The sequence below is a fragment of the Mesocricetus auratus genome, unplaced genomic scaffold, assembly GCF_017639785.1.
Source record: "Mesocricetus auratus isolate SY011 unplaced genomic scaffold, BCM_Maur_2.0 Super-Scaffold_100015, whole genome shotgun sequence".
Lineage (NCBI taxonomy): Eukaryota > Metazoa > Chordata > Mammalia > Rodentia > Cricetidae > Mesocricetus > Mesocricetus auratus.
Window position 1 is genome coordinate 31,447,076 of NW_024429198.1, and position 16,187 is coordinate 31,463,262.

The 16,187-nt window shown below is 51.3% G+C and overlaps 1 protein-coding gene across 2 annotated transcripts in view; it reads left to right on the forward strand.

The window, feature by feature from the left end:
- The first annotated feature begins 200 nt into the window (after nt 1–200).
- Nucleotides 201–16,187, forward strand: part of Slc12a7 (solute carrier family 12 member 7) — an 83,231-nt gene continuing 67,244 nt past the window's right edge. Inside the window, exon 1 of one of the 2 annotated variants that reach the window (XM_021235468.2) lies at nt 201–424. In XM_021235468.2, the coding sequence (XP_021091127.1) occupies nt 217–424 (208 nt within the window). In that variant the 5' untranslated portion in view covers nt 201–216. The remainder of the gene's footprint in view (nt 425–16,187) is intronic. The other variant, XM_013124622.3, reaches the window with a different exon arrangement.

Here is a 16,187-nt window from a genome sequence, read left to right on the forward strand (position 1 = left end):
CTGTCTTACACCCTCCTAGACCCACTCACTTCTAACCAGCCACCCCCGCCTCGACTTCGCCCGACCTGCCCCTCCCAGCCCTTGCCTCGGCTCCCTCCTGCCCCGCCCCCACCTCGTGCCCCGCCCCTGCCCCGCCCCGCTCCCCGAGACCCACGGTCAGCACCGGCAGGCTTCGCATCCAGCAGTCATCGCGGCGTCCTGCGTTCGGACGCCAACATGTCCCAGCGCTTCGTGGTAACCCCAGCACAGAGCGGCATGGGGGACGCGGGACCCAGGGCAGAGGGCGGCGGCAGCCAGCACCTGTGCTTGGATCCCGACCCCGACCCCGACCCCGACCCGGATCCTAACCTAGTGGCCGCGCTGAAAACACAAGAAGTAGATGCGCTGCCCATTCTGCGCTACTGCCGCGAGCCCAGCCGCTATGGTAGGTGCAGCTAAGCCTTCCTCCTAGAGAGGGTCACTGCTGCTTCTGTGTAGGAGCAGCGAGTGACAGACTGCCTGCCTGTTGCCCAGGTGTCAGGAGGTGGCCACTACTGCCTGCTGGCTTTAGGAATGGCTGCAGGTCACCAAGTGTTACAGCGCTGGCTCTGGAATCAGCTGGTGCCCTTTGTCCCTCAGTTTATTCCTGCTAATCCCCGGCCCTGCCTGATGTCCTGTGAACCTTGTAGGCGGTAACATTCTGTAGAGTGGTTGTAAGAGCCAGTGGGCTATCGGAGGTTGCTGGAGGATAGCTTCTGCGGTTACCTTCTGATCACTAACCCTGGACCCCTCCCAATTAGGACCTCTGAGTAAAGGAGCTGTCTTCTCGGCCCTGGTGAGGGATTCGGAGGTGCAGGCAGGACAGAGGCAGCCAGACTTTGGTGAGAGCTGTGAGTGTAACTTCACAGCTGTGGGAGCCCACTTGGCTTGCTGTCCTTTATGGTGACTTGTGACCTCTGACTGCATGTGGGAATCCTGGAACAGGGCAATTTATTGTTGGTCACGCATCTGCTAAGCCAGGCTTTCTGGGGAACATGCAACAGGAAAGGACTCTCACAGTACACTCTCCAGATTGTTCTAGAGCCCTTCTTTGGGTCACAGAGCAAAGATGAAACCAGAGCTGGCAAATAGATAGGTTGGTCTTTGCCCCACCCACCTGGAGGATAGATGGCATTTGCCAGGCATTCTCTGAGAGACCTCTACCTTCTGAGTTCTTGTCTGCCTTCCTGAGCAGGATCTCCAAAGCTGGATTGGTACTGGTCTAAACAACTTGTCCAATACTCAGATGCCCTGCCCTGGTCAGCTGGGGAGGCACCATCATAGGTGCCCATGACAGGTGTGTTCCTATTGCACATATGCCGCTGTTTAGAGACCTGGGTGAGGGTATGCTGTGACACTGATTAAGAGGAACTTAGAACTGTCACTTTTCTGGTGAGGTAATTTTTGTAACAAAATCTGAGCAACTGCTTCCCTGTATGAACTTGTGCATTGCATAGCTTTGGTGCAAGCACACATATGTGCATGCATTCGTGTGTGTGTGTGTGTGTGTGTGTGTGTGTGTGTGTGTGTGTGTACACATGCACCCTACAGATACCCTTTCCCTAGATTGGGCATGCTGAGCTATGTCTCCACCTGTCTCTGTTCTGAGCTCTGGCTCAGGTTTTGTCTCCTGCTTAAGCAGACAGGGTTGCCAGGGTGCCAGCTTGTCCTGCTGGGTAGTGGTTGGCTTTCCTTAATCTTAGGCATGGCAGCAAGGTTGCATGTGGCTGTCTGCCTACTTGCCAAGGGACAGATTTCTTCATGGAACCCAAGAAGTAAATAGATGATTGTTAGTTCACCAAATACAGTGACAGAGCAGTTGTGGTGTCTGCAGGCCCTGCTTATAGGGAGCCTGCTTGACCATGGGGGCTCACCAGAGGGTGTGGGTGAAACAAAGCAGACATCGGCATCTACTGAGGCCCTCTTGAGCTGCTGAGGCAAGGAGCCCCACCATTTTCTTGGAAAGTATCCCCTCTGCTGATGGATGGTGTGATGGGGGCTGGGGTCTATGTCTGCCCTTGACCTGGGCTTTCTGTCTCTCTCATGCTTCCGAGGACCGCAGGCCTCCAGGATATAGTCTCATTTTTGGGGTAGGAGATTGATGCCCAAGAATATTGAACTCCTGTGACACCTTGAGCCAAGAGCACGGGCCAGACCAACACTGTCATGTCTTCTGACCTTCATCCTCAAAGTCCTTCATGCTGGACGATAAACCGCATTAGAGGCCCCTGGGGACAGGATGCAGCAGACAGGTGTGGGCTGAGACTTCTCCATGCCCCGCTGCCCCATTTCAGGCTGTTGAAGTAATATCGAGAAAGAGCATGACCCAAAGTCCTAGATGTAGCAGGTGAGGCGGGATTATGTGGGTTCTACCAGGAGACCTCTCAACCCTGAAATCTACACCCTCCTCTCCTCTCTTGTAGACCTTCAGTCTAGAAGGTCCTGAGAGTCAGATGTTCAAGGGGTCATATCCCACTGGAGGCTGGAGGTAGGGCTGGGCCAGTCCCTGTCACCCGCTCTAGGGATTTGGGACTTGGTGTTGTTCTGAGGCCCCAGCTGTGCCGTTGCCTGTCTGACTGACTGAATCTGTCCATGGATGGCTGGCTCCAGTTGTGTGGGGATTTCGTGTGACAGTTCCAGACAACGGTCAATCTAGTGGTTTCGTGTCTTGCTTCTACATGGGAACAGAAGACCTATTATTTGGTGTTTCATTAGCACAGTGTAAACTAAGTTTGAAAAACAAACAAAGATTTTATTGGTTCGGCTTGGGCACGGTGCCAGGAGCCAAGCCCTGGGTGGGGTGTTGTCCTGAGCCAACCTTTGGTTACAGATGTGTGGCAGGTGATGAGAATGAACTTTCTCAATCTCCAGAGACATCAGGTCTCCTGACTGACAACCTCCTTCAAGAGCAGCTCCCAGAGCTGTCCACTTCCTATATTCACCACAATACATACATGCTAGCCCAGTTGGTCCTCTGTTTGCCTTCAGACCAGCACCCTTCACACGAGTGCTCCCGTCCCATCTCATTGGGTGTGGTGTTGCTACAAGTAGACAGCACGTGGCGGCACGGCCTCCCTTCGCTGTGTAGCAGGATATGAGTGAATGTTGTGTCTCTTACCTGCAGAGCTTGCTCCGTCCATGTCCCATAGGACATGGGTCTCAACACTGAGCCTTTGAACTGTGTTCTGTTTGCTTTTGATGAAGACGGAACCCATAGAGGGGCAGAATGAGTCTGTCACTTGCTAGGTGTGACTGCCTGTCTGTTCTCTGGTTGTCCCTGCATCTTCTCTGGGCCCAGGGGCCTAGGGGAAATGACTCAGCACAAAGGATCCATAGGAAGGATCCTGGCCCCCGTGGTAAGGGTCCAGAGAGAGATCCCTCTCTGCTTTCTAGTTGAAGGGATTCTGTTCTGGTGGAATAGTCTCAAAGTGTTCTCAGAACCATTTACGAACACAAGATGGACAGTTACCCAGAGTGCCCCCAAGACAGAAGGGACAAGGAAAGGACAAAGTCCCCAGATGACAAGAAGAACCATAAGTACAGGACTTCCCAAGGGGGGCTCCTGGGGGTCACAACGGCCTAGAAGGTCATAAGTGGCCTGGAGCACCCTCTGCCTTCCCTTGCTCCCTCCCCTGCAGACTCCTGTGGTTTCTCCCCTGCCCAGGACAAAGACCAGTGTTGAGTCCCTGATTGGAGGTTGGCATCGTGCTTCCCGGCACTGTTATGGCTGGTAGGACCACATGTCTGCCAAACCTTGGTAATTACCCTTCGAGGGGTGGCAGCTCAGGGCTTGGCCACAGCGATCTAGTGAAGCTACCAGCAGCTGATCTTGCCCCCTGGAGACCCAGATCCAACAGAACATCCCACTTTCCATAGCAATGGCCCTTCCAGTCAGGTGCCCAGGGAGTCCAGGCAGAAGTATCCTGATGTGTGCACATATCCACACACGTGTGGCTGTGAGTCTGTGTGTCCCCATGTGTCGCCTTGTTACCTGCAATGTCTCCATGCTGTGTAACTTTGTGTTGTCTCTGCCTCTCTCTGTACCTCCGTGTTGTGTTTGTATGACTCTGAGTCTTAAGGTGTCCTATGGTATATGTGTCTACATATTGTCTCCTTGTGTCTCTGTTGCCTGTCTCTGTGTTACCTGTGTGTTTCCATGTTGTCTGTGTGCAGTCAGCATGTGTGTTTTGTGTGTCTCTGTGTTGTCTGTGTGTGTGTCTCTGTGTGCATCAGTGCTGTCTTGTTTCTGTGCTGTCTTTTGGTCGTCTCTAGTGTCTCCGTGTGAGTGGGCGTCGCTGTGGTGTGCCTGTCTCTATGTTACTTGTGTGTCCCTGTGTCTCTGTGTTCAACACCCGTGTCTCTGTGGACTCAGCAAACTCTGTGGTTTGTTGCTTAGCACATTTTCTGTGGCCTCCGAGGTAGTTTCTATGAGAACACTGCTGAGTTAGTCCTGCATGGAGGAGTGCCAGCTTCATGATGTGTTCACATATTGGGCCATGTCTCTCACTGCCGTCCTAGGCTCTGCTTACAAAGAGTCTTGGTAAAATTGTATCCCAAGCCATACCTGGGTTGCCTGAACAGAAATACTGTTAGACTGCCTCTCCCTAGGCTTCTGAGGCTGGAGAGCTGATTCTGGGTTACGACTAAACTCTGGTGCCTGAAAACCTGCTGCCTGCTGGGCAGACTGTTTGCTTTTTGCTTAAATATTTCATGGGGTGTGGCCCTCCTGGTAATCGGTAAGATGCCTGTAGCTCTCGGTGAGCAGTGCCAGCTCAAGTTCTGTCACTTTGCCGTGAAAGAAGCTTTGCCTTGGTGATCGTTCACTTGGTTTAACAAGAAAACGCTCCACGCACGTCCTGTTCTCTTCTCTGCTACATAATATTTAACTTGGCTTCTTGTTTCCACTGGGGTAGCCTAGGGTTTGAGACACCACGTCTCTTTATGGGAAGGAACTTTCTTTAAATAAAGCAACAACATCCAAGAGAATCACAACTAGGTCAGGAAGAGCCCTAGTTGGAGGCCTCAGGATGGGGTTGGCCCTGGGCTGGGCTTCTTGGTACCAGTGCAAACCCTGCAGCAACACAGGGGACCCTGACCCCAGGGCATTCAAGATGGCAATAGCTCTTGTGTCTCCTGTGAAAACAACCGTGTCTGGGTGATACCCACCCTCTCCAACATACTAGAAAAGCAAACTCACAGGATCATTTGTGTTCAAGTGGATGTACTGCCTTTCCCCAACCAGATGGAGAAATAAACACATGAGTTTATCTGTGCCTAGGATAACCCAGCTTGGGTCAAAGCAGCCCTGGTTGCAGAGGAAGCCACTTAGTGAAGTTGATACTGTTCACAAGCAGATGTGATTCCGCAGGGATCCAGCTGTGTGTGTGTGTGTGTGTGTGTGTGTGTGTGTGTGTGCTGTGTGTCTGTGTGTGTGTGTGTGTGTCTGTGTGTGTTTGTGTGATGCCAGTTACCAACCATGTATAAGTGGAGAAGGCAGTTCCTAAAGCCTCAGGGAGAAGGGTACAGCTGCAGGGCCAGAGAAATCTGTTAAATGTGAAAGTGTGGAACAGGGGCAAATTATCTACCTGGCAAGGGGTTAATACCCATAATAGAAGGTCCTCCTGTAACTCAGCAACTAAAACATTTAAATAAACCAGTTTTTAAAAAATGGACAAAGGGGCTGGGGATGTAGCTCAGAGACAAGGCGCTTGCCTAGAAAAGGCCCTGGGTTCTATCCTTAGCACCTCAAGATGAGCAAGAGCACTTGACTGCTGGAAAATCAGTTTGTGAAAAGATGCGCAGCTGACTGGTCCGTAGAGAAATGCATGTTGGAACCATAGCTAAGACTGAGGATGTGGCTCACTATATGAACTCTTGTCCCCTGGCTTCTGTCCCCATACCAAAATACAGCCCGAAACCAAAATAAAATAAAAAAGAATCCAACCCACCATGAAAAATAACTTTACACTCCTGAAGGCTATTTTTTTAAGAGTTGCAAATATCAAATATAATCAAGGATGTGGAGACATCAGAACCCTGTGCTTTGCTGACAGAAATGTCAGTTTTCAGATACAGGCCCTGGAGAAGACTGCATAGAGTTCCTCAAGGGTTTAAATGTGGTCATTTGGAGCTTATCAAGATGGCTCAGAGGGAAAGGTGCCTGCCATCAGACACGACAGCACGAGTTCCCATACATTGTCCTCTGACCATGTGGGTATCATGGAACATGCTGTCCCACACACACACACACACACCACAAATAAATGTAACCAAAATTTAATTTAGTTATGTAATAACCAAACAACAGTTGCATTCTTCCATGTGCTGGGATGCGGTGATACAGATGGATCTCTGCACACCGACATCCAGAACAGCTTTGTTCTTAGCAGTAAAGGTAGAGCAGCCCAGTGCCAGTCAAAGGTAGTAACGGTGTGAAATGAGGCCATGGAGGACGTTGTCTAGATAGAGCCTCTGCCCTGGGCCCTAACAGTTGGAACCAGACCAACACAGAACCACTCATGCCAAGTACCATGTCACCGGACAGACTCTTAACAGGAAACAGGCAGGTGTCAAATCCCCAGCCTGACAAGGAAGTCTCTGCTTTAACCCTTTAAAAAAGAAGTAGCCTGGACTAACCAATCAGGTGTTTCCCGTGGTTCTATTTCCTGTTCCCACTTACAAAGCTCACCAGCCAGTGTTGGGTGGCTCAAATATATATAGCAATTAGACCTATAGCTAAGTTCATTCGAATTTTGCCTTTTGACAATGGAATGGCCCCGGCCTTTAGAAAAGGACACAGGGAGACTGGAGGGCAGTGTGGCCCATGGTGGTCCAGAGGTGGTGAAGGCGGCTATTTAGTGGGGGTGGAGTCTCCATTCTGTAAGAGAGGTCTGGATTTTACCAGCTGTTTGGATGCACACACGGGGTGGGTGGGGGCACAGCAGGGTCAGTATGCCTAACGCTGCTGAACCTCACTCGGAACAGTGGGAACACTGAAGTTTACAAAAGGTGTCTACATATATACTGTGCATGTGATAAAACACACATTTTAGGGCTGGAAAGATGGCTCCAAAGGACCTAAGTTTAATTCCCAGCACCCACATCAGGCAGTTCACAAGTGTCTATAACTCCAGCCCCAGGGGATCTGATACCCTCTTCTGGCTTCCAAAAGCACCTGTATATATGTCACACACACACACACACACACACACACACACACACACACACACACACACACACACAGAAGATGCAAACAGGAAGTAGAGGCCTGAGAAAACCACATCCTCCCCCTTGCTGAGGATGATAGCACTCTCGGGGAGGTAGGAGGGTATCAGCCTGATTAAATCAATTTACACCAAGGCAGTTGTCCTCAGAGGAGTCCTTTATCATCTAAATTACTCACAGCAAGACATCCTCTGAACAGTTATTTTTGTCTAGGGATCTTCCTGTTGCAAATTACATCCTATTACCTGTAACTGTGGTCCTGTAGGGGCCAAGGGTAGGGTTGGGGGTATGCATATGTCATATACATCCATGTACACACACACACACACACCTGTGTGCACAGGCAGGCAAACTATCTTTGGAAGTTCTATATAGTATATTGGGAGTTATTTTCTGCTCAGAAATCCTTTTATTTGCTTTGTGCTTTCCTTCTAATTTTAAAGGCAAATCATTATACCTTAGTGTACCATCCCATGCCCATAATCTCAGCACTCAGGAGGTGAGGCAGAAGTATTTTCAAGAGTTTGAAGTCAGCTTGGACTGCATAGAATGAGACCCTGTCTAATATAAACAATAAAGACAAAATAAAACAACAAAAACTAGTTGTAAACCCAACTAAACAGAATTTAAGGAAGCAAGTGTCTGGGCACATGGTACATGTCTGTAATCTCATTATCAAGGATGGTAAGTTCCAGCCTGGCTTAGAGTGAAACTCTGTCTCAAAACAAACAAACAAACAAAAAGAAAGAAAGAAAAAGAAAGAACACAAGACAACCCACACTGGTGGCATAGCCACTCTTCCTCATGACCCATAGTGAGCTGGGTCCTTTTCTCCATCCCTCTAAGCTGCCAGGCTCAGAGTTCTCTGTACAGAATTCTCTGGTATAGGTGGATGACACCAGCTTTCCATGGTGTGTGTCCTGAAGTGAACAGGCAAACCCATGTCCCCAGCAGGCTGTCAGGTGGCCTGTGGCCGTGTGGCCGGCACAGGGGCAACAGTGTGGAGTGCATGGGATGGAGTCTGGTAAAGTGGTGAGCCTTGGTTCCAGCCTCATCCTGAGAGGTGACAGAGTAAACTTGTCTCCCCAAGTGTTCCTAACCAGTCACACCTCCGTGCTAGGTGTGTGTTGTGTCATCGTTGTTGGTGTTAAGTGATTGATCAAGCTGGTCTGTCATTGTGATGTGATGATGTTAGCGCGAAAGGGACTGTGAACAGGCCATCTGGGTGCTGGCTGTTCTCCCTGGTGGCTATCTCCTCTGCGATTCCTGGGAGCCCCACCTGGATGGAGGCCTGTGAATCTGCAAACAAGGACCAGATGATGAATGCACGCTCCGTAAACCATGCAGCGCACGCTGCTGTGTCTGCTCCCTCCAACAGACAGATCCCTTGCCAAGCAAGTGCCCAGCTTTAGCATCTCACTTTCATTCTGGTGTGTTGGCTCCTGTACTGTGAGATCCGAGGACGCCTCTCTTTCCGCTCAGAGCTTGTACCCATCAAGAATGATGGACGAGGAAGGCTTGGCTACTCAAAAGATAGTCTATGGGATGCCAGCAGAGGGGCTTTCGTCCTTGAAGTCACTTCTGTGTCAGGGGCTCCAATGGTGGCCTGAGGTAGACTTGGGTGCTCTCTACTCCCTCCCTGGTGGATGCTGGGTGCCTGTAGATGCCTTTCTAGAAACTCTGCATTTGAGTTCTTTCCTGGCTCTGAGCTTCAGCTTGAGAACATGTTAGATGAGCCTGCACAAGCCAGTGTGTAGGTCCTCCTTGATGGGGGTCGGGGGAGGAATGAGTGAAGGAGCAGCTGAGGAAGCTGTGCATGTTATGATAAAGCGTTGGGGGACCTTGCGTGGGGGACCTTGCATGGGGGACCTTGCATGGGGGACCTTGCATGGGGGACCTTGGCAGATTCCATTATAGGCGAGGGTGACCAAGGCGGAGGAGGGGCAAACATGCCAGGCAGACAGAGCTTAAGTGAGAAGTTTTACTAGAAAGGGGAGGAATGGGAGAAGGAAAGAGAAGAGAGGTAGAGACACAGAGACAGAAGAGAAGAGGGAAACAGGAAAAGTCCTGTCAGCCCCCGGGGAACCACAGGAAAGAGAAAGCAGGAAGAGAGCATAAATGAATGGGGGTCCTTCTTTTAAAGGGTTCCTTTGTACCTGTGTACAGACTAGTACTCATGGAACCCTGAACTGACCAGAGTACTGTCTGAGTGCATTCTGCCAGGTGACGGGGGTAGGCCAGCATAATGCCTTGATTCCTTGCAGTGCAGACTGTGTAGAGACCAGGAACTGGGCATAGGCACCCCTTGGGTCATTCTGACCTGGGACTGTAGTGCTGGGTTTGCTGGGTAGACTGTGGAAAGTTCTATGGCAGGCATCCAAGGGAGTATGCAGGGGTGTCTGGGTCTGCCATACCACCTGGGGCTCAGGAGCCAACGAAGAGCCCTGGGTGGGGAAACGAGACTTCGATGTTAGGGGGAAACCTCAGAAAACTGACCTAAGTCCTCATGATACCTGATACGTAGGTTAAAGCCTTTGCCTCCAAGTCAGTGTCCAGAGCAGAACCTTTAAGGAGGAGATCGGGGCTAAAGGAGGCCATAGGGATAGAACTACGACCTTACCAGAAGACAGGCCCTAAAGACTCCCAGGGGATTAAGTAAGGATGCAGTTTTAGGGCCATCAGCAAACTGCAGAGGGAGGCCTCAGGGACACCAGCCCTTCTCAGCCTCTCAGGGCAATGCCAGGCAGACTTGTGGCTCTTGTACCTTGTGTCCCCATTTTCTCCTTATCCTCAGCCTTCCCATAGTGGCCCACTAGGAGATCACAGTAAGCCTACACAGTCAACACCCTACCTGCTCCTCCCAGGCCAGGTGTTTGTCATTGCTTACCAGGGAGTCCCCTGAAGCCACTTCTGCCGGGCTCTGCTGCGCTCCCTCTGCTGGCCACCTGCGCCCTCCCTGGGGCCCTAAGCTCCTCTGATGCCTCCATCTCGTTGCTTGGCAACTACAGCTTTCTTGTCCCTCTGGACTAGATAGCCTAGGGCTGGGACAGTCCATGTTCCTGGGCAAACCAGTGCCTCTGGTACTGCTGGGCCTTCATCTCCCTGTTTACAGAACAATGCTCCCTAAGGAGAATCAGGAAAGCAGCGCAAAATGAACAGTAAGCACCAGCAGCTTGAAGTTAAAACACTGTCCTGCAGTTCACCTGTGTCCATCAGGCCAGGGAGTCAGGACTCAGGCACTCCTGGTGTGCAGGAAGTCACAACCAGCCTGGAACCTCGATGCCCTACTTCACCCGGCATAAGCTAGCTAAGGGTTGTACCTGCACTGGTGTGGACAGGAATTATAGTTCCTGTGGGCTTGGGTCTCCTCCAGCTTCGGGCACAAGAGAGACCCACATCCTCCTAGGAACGGTCCCCTACCACACTGGCTTACAGGCAGGCATGTTTGGGATGCGTTCTTTGTGCCTGTCCAGCCCAGCACACCTCTACAGCTCCACGATTTGTGCATGCCGCCTGGGCTGTGATGCCGAGCCCCAGCCAGCTGCCACTAAACATAGCATTTCACAAGGGGCTCCTGAGAATAGAATGGCTCCTGTGGGAGACCCTTAACAGATGCAGAGGTAATGTGGGTCCCTGGTCCACATGTGCTGGGGAATTCTGGGCAATAGCGGAGCTCAACAGGTATAGTCTCGGTTCCATGCCTCCCATGTGCAGCAGTTTGAGGATGCGCCAGATGCAGGGGTGCAGGCTGACACCTGCTGGACATCCTGGTGTACTCTGGTATCTGTGACCACAGAGGTATTCTTGGGCGAGTAGACCCCCCCCCAACAGGACTAACCTACTCATTTTCTGACACAACCGGGCTCTCCATGGAAGGATACGGGGTGTAGAAGTGGAGTATAGCCACCCAGTGGGTCAAGCAAGACTCCTGTGGCCCTCACAGGAAACACAACAAAGCCAGCTTCTTACACCTAGCACTAAGGTCACCCTGACCCCCTGTTTAGGTGCACATGTTCCCAGGGGGACTATGTAACCAGTTGTTGAGGGGACTTGTGTGGCACTGTCACTGCAGTGCAGTTCCATTCTCAGAGGAAACGAGTCCTACTAGACTTCCCAAGGCCCAGGTGCTAACGGCTATTCCTTCACCAGCTATGCCATTTTGAGGACACACTGAACCACCCGGCACTGGCTGAGAGTGTCCCATGCCACTTGGGAACTGCTTTTCCACTCAGGTATGGTGTGGCCACTGTGTCACTCGCCAGGATCCCTGCCAGGCACCAGCAAAGGCCAAGAGATGCCATCCCCAGAGGTGGGGGGGGTAGCCTGGGTTATAGAACCAGAGGAGCTCCCACAGGGGGCCTGCTGCTGCTCAGTGCACCTTCATGTTTGGCGAGACCCTGAGCCAGCCTGCAGCTCTAGTGGTCAGAGATAAGAGAGGGTCGGTCACCTGTATGTGAAGTCACCCAGTTGTGCTTATAGAAAACCTGGTGTTACCAGGGTAAAGTTCCGGCCTTCCAGCTGCTCAAATGCCAAGTCCCGGGGACGCTGAACATTTCCGATTTATGGTAGGGCAGCAGTCCTGAGAAGGCAGTGGCTTCCTGGAGGCTCAGTCTTGGGCAGCTCAGAGCTACAAAGGGCTCCTGCAGGGAGGGATAGAGTTCCAGGGGTACCTCTGTGGAGCAGTTATCAAGGCGTGTCCAATTCTTCCACTCAGGAATGCATACTGGACTTAGACCTCCCGGGGACAAATCTGTCTCTGTCTTTTTACACCGACCTCTTCAAGAACTGAATATTGAATGGGAGGGGACTTACTGAGGTCGTTAGCGGTCCTGGGATCTGAATCGAAAGAAAGCCAATGTGCGGCAGAACATTGGGGACATGAAAGGATAAGGGAGGCATGGCAGCCTCGTAGAAAGTTGCCAGGGACAACGACCTAGAGAGATGCCTGTCCTACAGCAGGGTGCCCATACTGTAGGGAGGTACATGTCTGAGATATGTTTCTGGGGTGCCCCTGCTCTGGGGAACGTGCATGGCTGCTATCCTTGCTTTGTAGGGCCATCGTGGCACCCCCATCACGGTTTCGGTCACCGTATGCCCTGTGCTCTCCCATATATGGCTGCTCTGCCTGCCTAGTTCAGGCTGAATAATATATCTTATCTCCATAGAGACTGAGCATCTAAGCCCTGGCCCACTGGGGTAGTGCCCTCATTCTCTGGGACTTCTTGGAGGCCCCGTATGAGGCATTCCCAGGAGGGATAAGCAAGGTAACCTAGCCCGAGTGGACAGAAGTATGGGATGGAGAGGATAACTCAAGGAGCTTCCAGAGGCTGGACCAGAATGCAGTGACCAGAGCAGGGCAGCCAAGGAGGTACTCAATGGCCAGGCCATTTGTTCAGAAGGGAGTAGAGGTGGGCACCCAGATGGGTCACTATTTCCATTGGTCCACCAAAGCCTCTCCATTTTGCCTCACAGGACACCTTCAACCAGGTGTCCTAATTAGCCTCCCTCTTAGACCTTACCTCAGGGATGTCACCAGATTTCCAGAAGAAAGTGAAGGTAGCCCTCAGTGGAACTGTTTATGGTTGAAATGTTCCCTTCATGCTCCTGTCTGAATTCTATATTAATCAGTGACATCCTGTACTTCGATCATGTTTGGTGAGAGCTTAACTTGGAAGCTCAGCTGTGGCTTTAAACCCAGCTCAGGTACATGTTTTGTTGGATGGCTCCTTCAGAAGCACTCTGATTTCCTGATGGTGACATCAGGTAACTGTCGTGAAACAGGAGCACAGAGCTGCAAAAGCATCTGGGATCACACCAACAAGCCAGAGGGGACACAGCTGTGTGCCCCTTTGATCAATATGGTCCTGCAGCCTCTAGTCCTTGGGAAGCAGAACCACCTTCTTCTAGTGGAATTCCTCCCCTGGCCACTGGGATAGGAGGGGCTGTTGAGGAAAGAGGTCACTGGGTAGGGGCAACAGGTGGTCTGAGGAAGGCAGATGTCGGGCAAGGACAGCTGTGGGCCATGGAAGTGTGTCTGAAGCTCAGAGTGGCCCAACTCCCAGAGGGCCCCCTCCTTCCTTTAGTTGTCTTGCAAATCCTAAAAAGGAGTCCCTCCCTGGGAATCTAGCTCTCCTGGTGTCCCTGGAGCTCTTGCAGGGTCTCCTTGAACCTGGGAAAGCCAGAGTCTCCCCCACCCCCATCTTCTCCCAGCCCTAACCAAGCAGGAGAAGAAATAAGGCAGCATTTCCTTCCTTGTGTGTCAGGCTCCTGGGAGTGGATCTGCCCCTCTTCTTAGCAGCTGGCCTTGTAGCTCCAAAGCTACTGCCTGGGTGCTAAGAAGGAAGTTGGAGGCTGATCTTCTAGGTAGGGTTCCAGGAGTCACATGTGCCATGGTTTCCGGGAGATACTGGAGGGCTCTGGGTTGCCGTCTCAATGGAATAGCAGAAAAGTCACTCATAGATGAACTCTCAGGTCCACCAAACAAGAGCAGTTTTGGGATTTGTTTGTGGCAAGGTCTCACATAGCCCAGGCTGGCTTTTTAACTCATTAAGTAGCTGAGGCTGGCCTTGAACCCCTGATCCCCTTCTATCCACCTCCCAAGGGCTAGGATTAGTACAGTGCACCACCACACCCAGTGTCAGTGTGAGTTCTGACCCACATCTAGAAATAAAGCCAGTAACATCCACGCCTGTGTGAGAGCTCACGCTCTCCCGCCTGGGGGGGGCGCAGCTGCCCTGCTGGTGCTGACATGCTTTGTGCCTGACCCCAAACCCCACAGCTTCGTGCCCAGGTGTGATAATGGCAGAACATAGCCTGTACCGCCAACAACAGCAGGTGTGGCTAATCACTAGTTTCTAACAGTGGGTAGTGTAGAGCCTGGAGAACTAGGCTCCATGGTGCTCCTGAATGTAATCTCAGCCGGAGTCTTTTATTCCCTTCCTGTTTAATCATGTCCAGAAATTACATCCAGCACAGTGGAGCGGCAGCCTCCTTCCTGAAACAGTGGGTGGCTCCTGAGATTTTCTTGGGTTTATTTGTGTGGCTAAAGCCCTGCCTAGAGCTGCCAATCATATCCTGGGTAGAATTTGACTGATGCCAGCCAGGCCACTGGCCCATGTTTCCCCATGGAAAGGGCAGAAAGGTGACTTTATATCAGGACAGCATTGAAAGCACCTCTGGTCACCTCGAGACTGGAGACTCGGGGCAGTTTTCTCGTGGTCCCCTGTGCCATGGGTCTGTGACGCCCCAGAAGGAGGGGGAGACGTGCCACCACTGCATCTGAGGCTTCGCTCAGAATGTGAGGTGTGAAGTAGAACTTTCTACACTCAGGCCAGCCTACAAGGATAAATAAGGAGCCAGCATCAATGGCAGTTGTGGCTAGAGAGACACTTGGGGGGAAGACATAACCACACTCCAGGAACAGCTAGCCAGATGTTAACCTTGCATGGTCATCAGATTTGGCACCTGGGATCCTTTCTGAGACCTGCTGGAGTGGCAGGGGTGTGTGGGTTGTGGGGAGAGTGAGCGAGCAGAGCAGGTGATGGGGACTCAGCTATGCCACCGAGAAAGAGAAGGTGTGACAGATGAAGCCAGAGAACAGTGCAAGGATGGGGAGGCAGCCAGGGTGACTCTGGGGCTCCCTTGTGCGTCTGTGCAAGCAGGTGCGCAGTTGTGCCCAGTCTAGGACAAGCCTGAGGGGAAGAGGCAAGGCCTCCATGCCGCAGTCTGCTACTGTGGGGAAGAACTAGGTGCTCCATGTAGATTCTAGTCAGGGTGTCTGAGCCCCCTTTCCAGAGGCATTTTATGAGGCTTCATTATATGACATTTAAATAAGAATCACATCTAAGTGTATAGTCCTGTAGGCTGTAGGACCTGGTTTCAGGAGGACCTGGATTTCTCAGGGACACAGCTCAGCCGGTTTCCCCAAGGACTCTAGTTATGGAAGATGTCCCCCTCCAGCTACCCCTGACAGGTGCCTGAAAAGCATATGGACACTAAAAGCAGCACATGCGTGCTCACACATGATGGCACATACAATGATCACACAGATGTGCTAGGCCTCACTGGAGTTCTCTTAGCCTGTCAGCTTCTTCATGACGGATGCAATTCTTAAATTTTTAAAAACTAGTTTTAAGAATATATATACATATACATATATATATTTGGTTTTTGAGACAGGGTTTCTCTGTGGCTTTGGAGGCTGTCCGGGAACTAGCTCTTTAGACCAGGCTGGTCTTGAACTCACAGAGATCCGCCTGCCTCTGCCTCCCGAGAGCTGGGATTAAAGGCGTGCGCCACCACTGCCCGGTAAGAACTGATATTCTTAAATGTATCTGGGTGTAGTGAGTGGCATAGTGTTGTGACTGGAGCTGTGAGAGTCAGAGCCTGGATCACTCCAGGCTCAGTCACCTGTCCCCAACAGGCCAATTAAGCAAGCAAGTAATAGTGAGAAGCAGAAAAAGATTTATTCAGTATGGCTATATTTGGAAGAGGAACCAAGAGTTGCAGTGATTCTCCTGACCCAGTCTCCTTGAGGAATTGATGTGAGGTTTAGGTTTAAATAGAAGGCAAGATGCATGCATGACTAAGCAGTCGTGACCCAGGTGTCGGTCCCCCATCATCATGATCTCAGCTCCAGTCTGTCCTGCAAGGTGGTCTGAGGAATGGTGAGAACTATTAGACATCTCTTTCCTGGAGATAAGCTCTCCCTCTGGGTAGCACTAGGCTTCATCCAGCCTTTTCCTTCTTCCAGCATGAGATTCCTGAGAAAATTCCAATTTCTTAGGGGGTCTATAATTTCAATAGTTTGATAGCCACAGGGCGGAGCACAAATGTCTCAAGTATCTTCATTTCTGCCAGCATGGTAAATGTTGTTGCTGGATTCATCTCCAGCTTCTCACCATTCAAAAGTCAATATTCAAGAAATATGAGCTGGAAGGGAAATC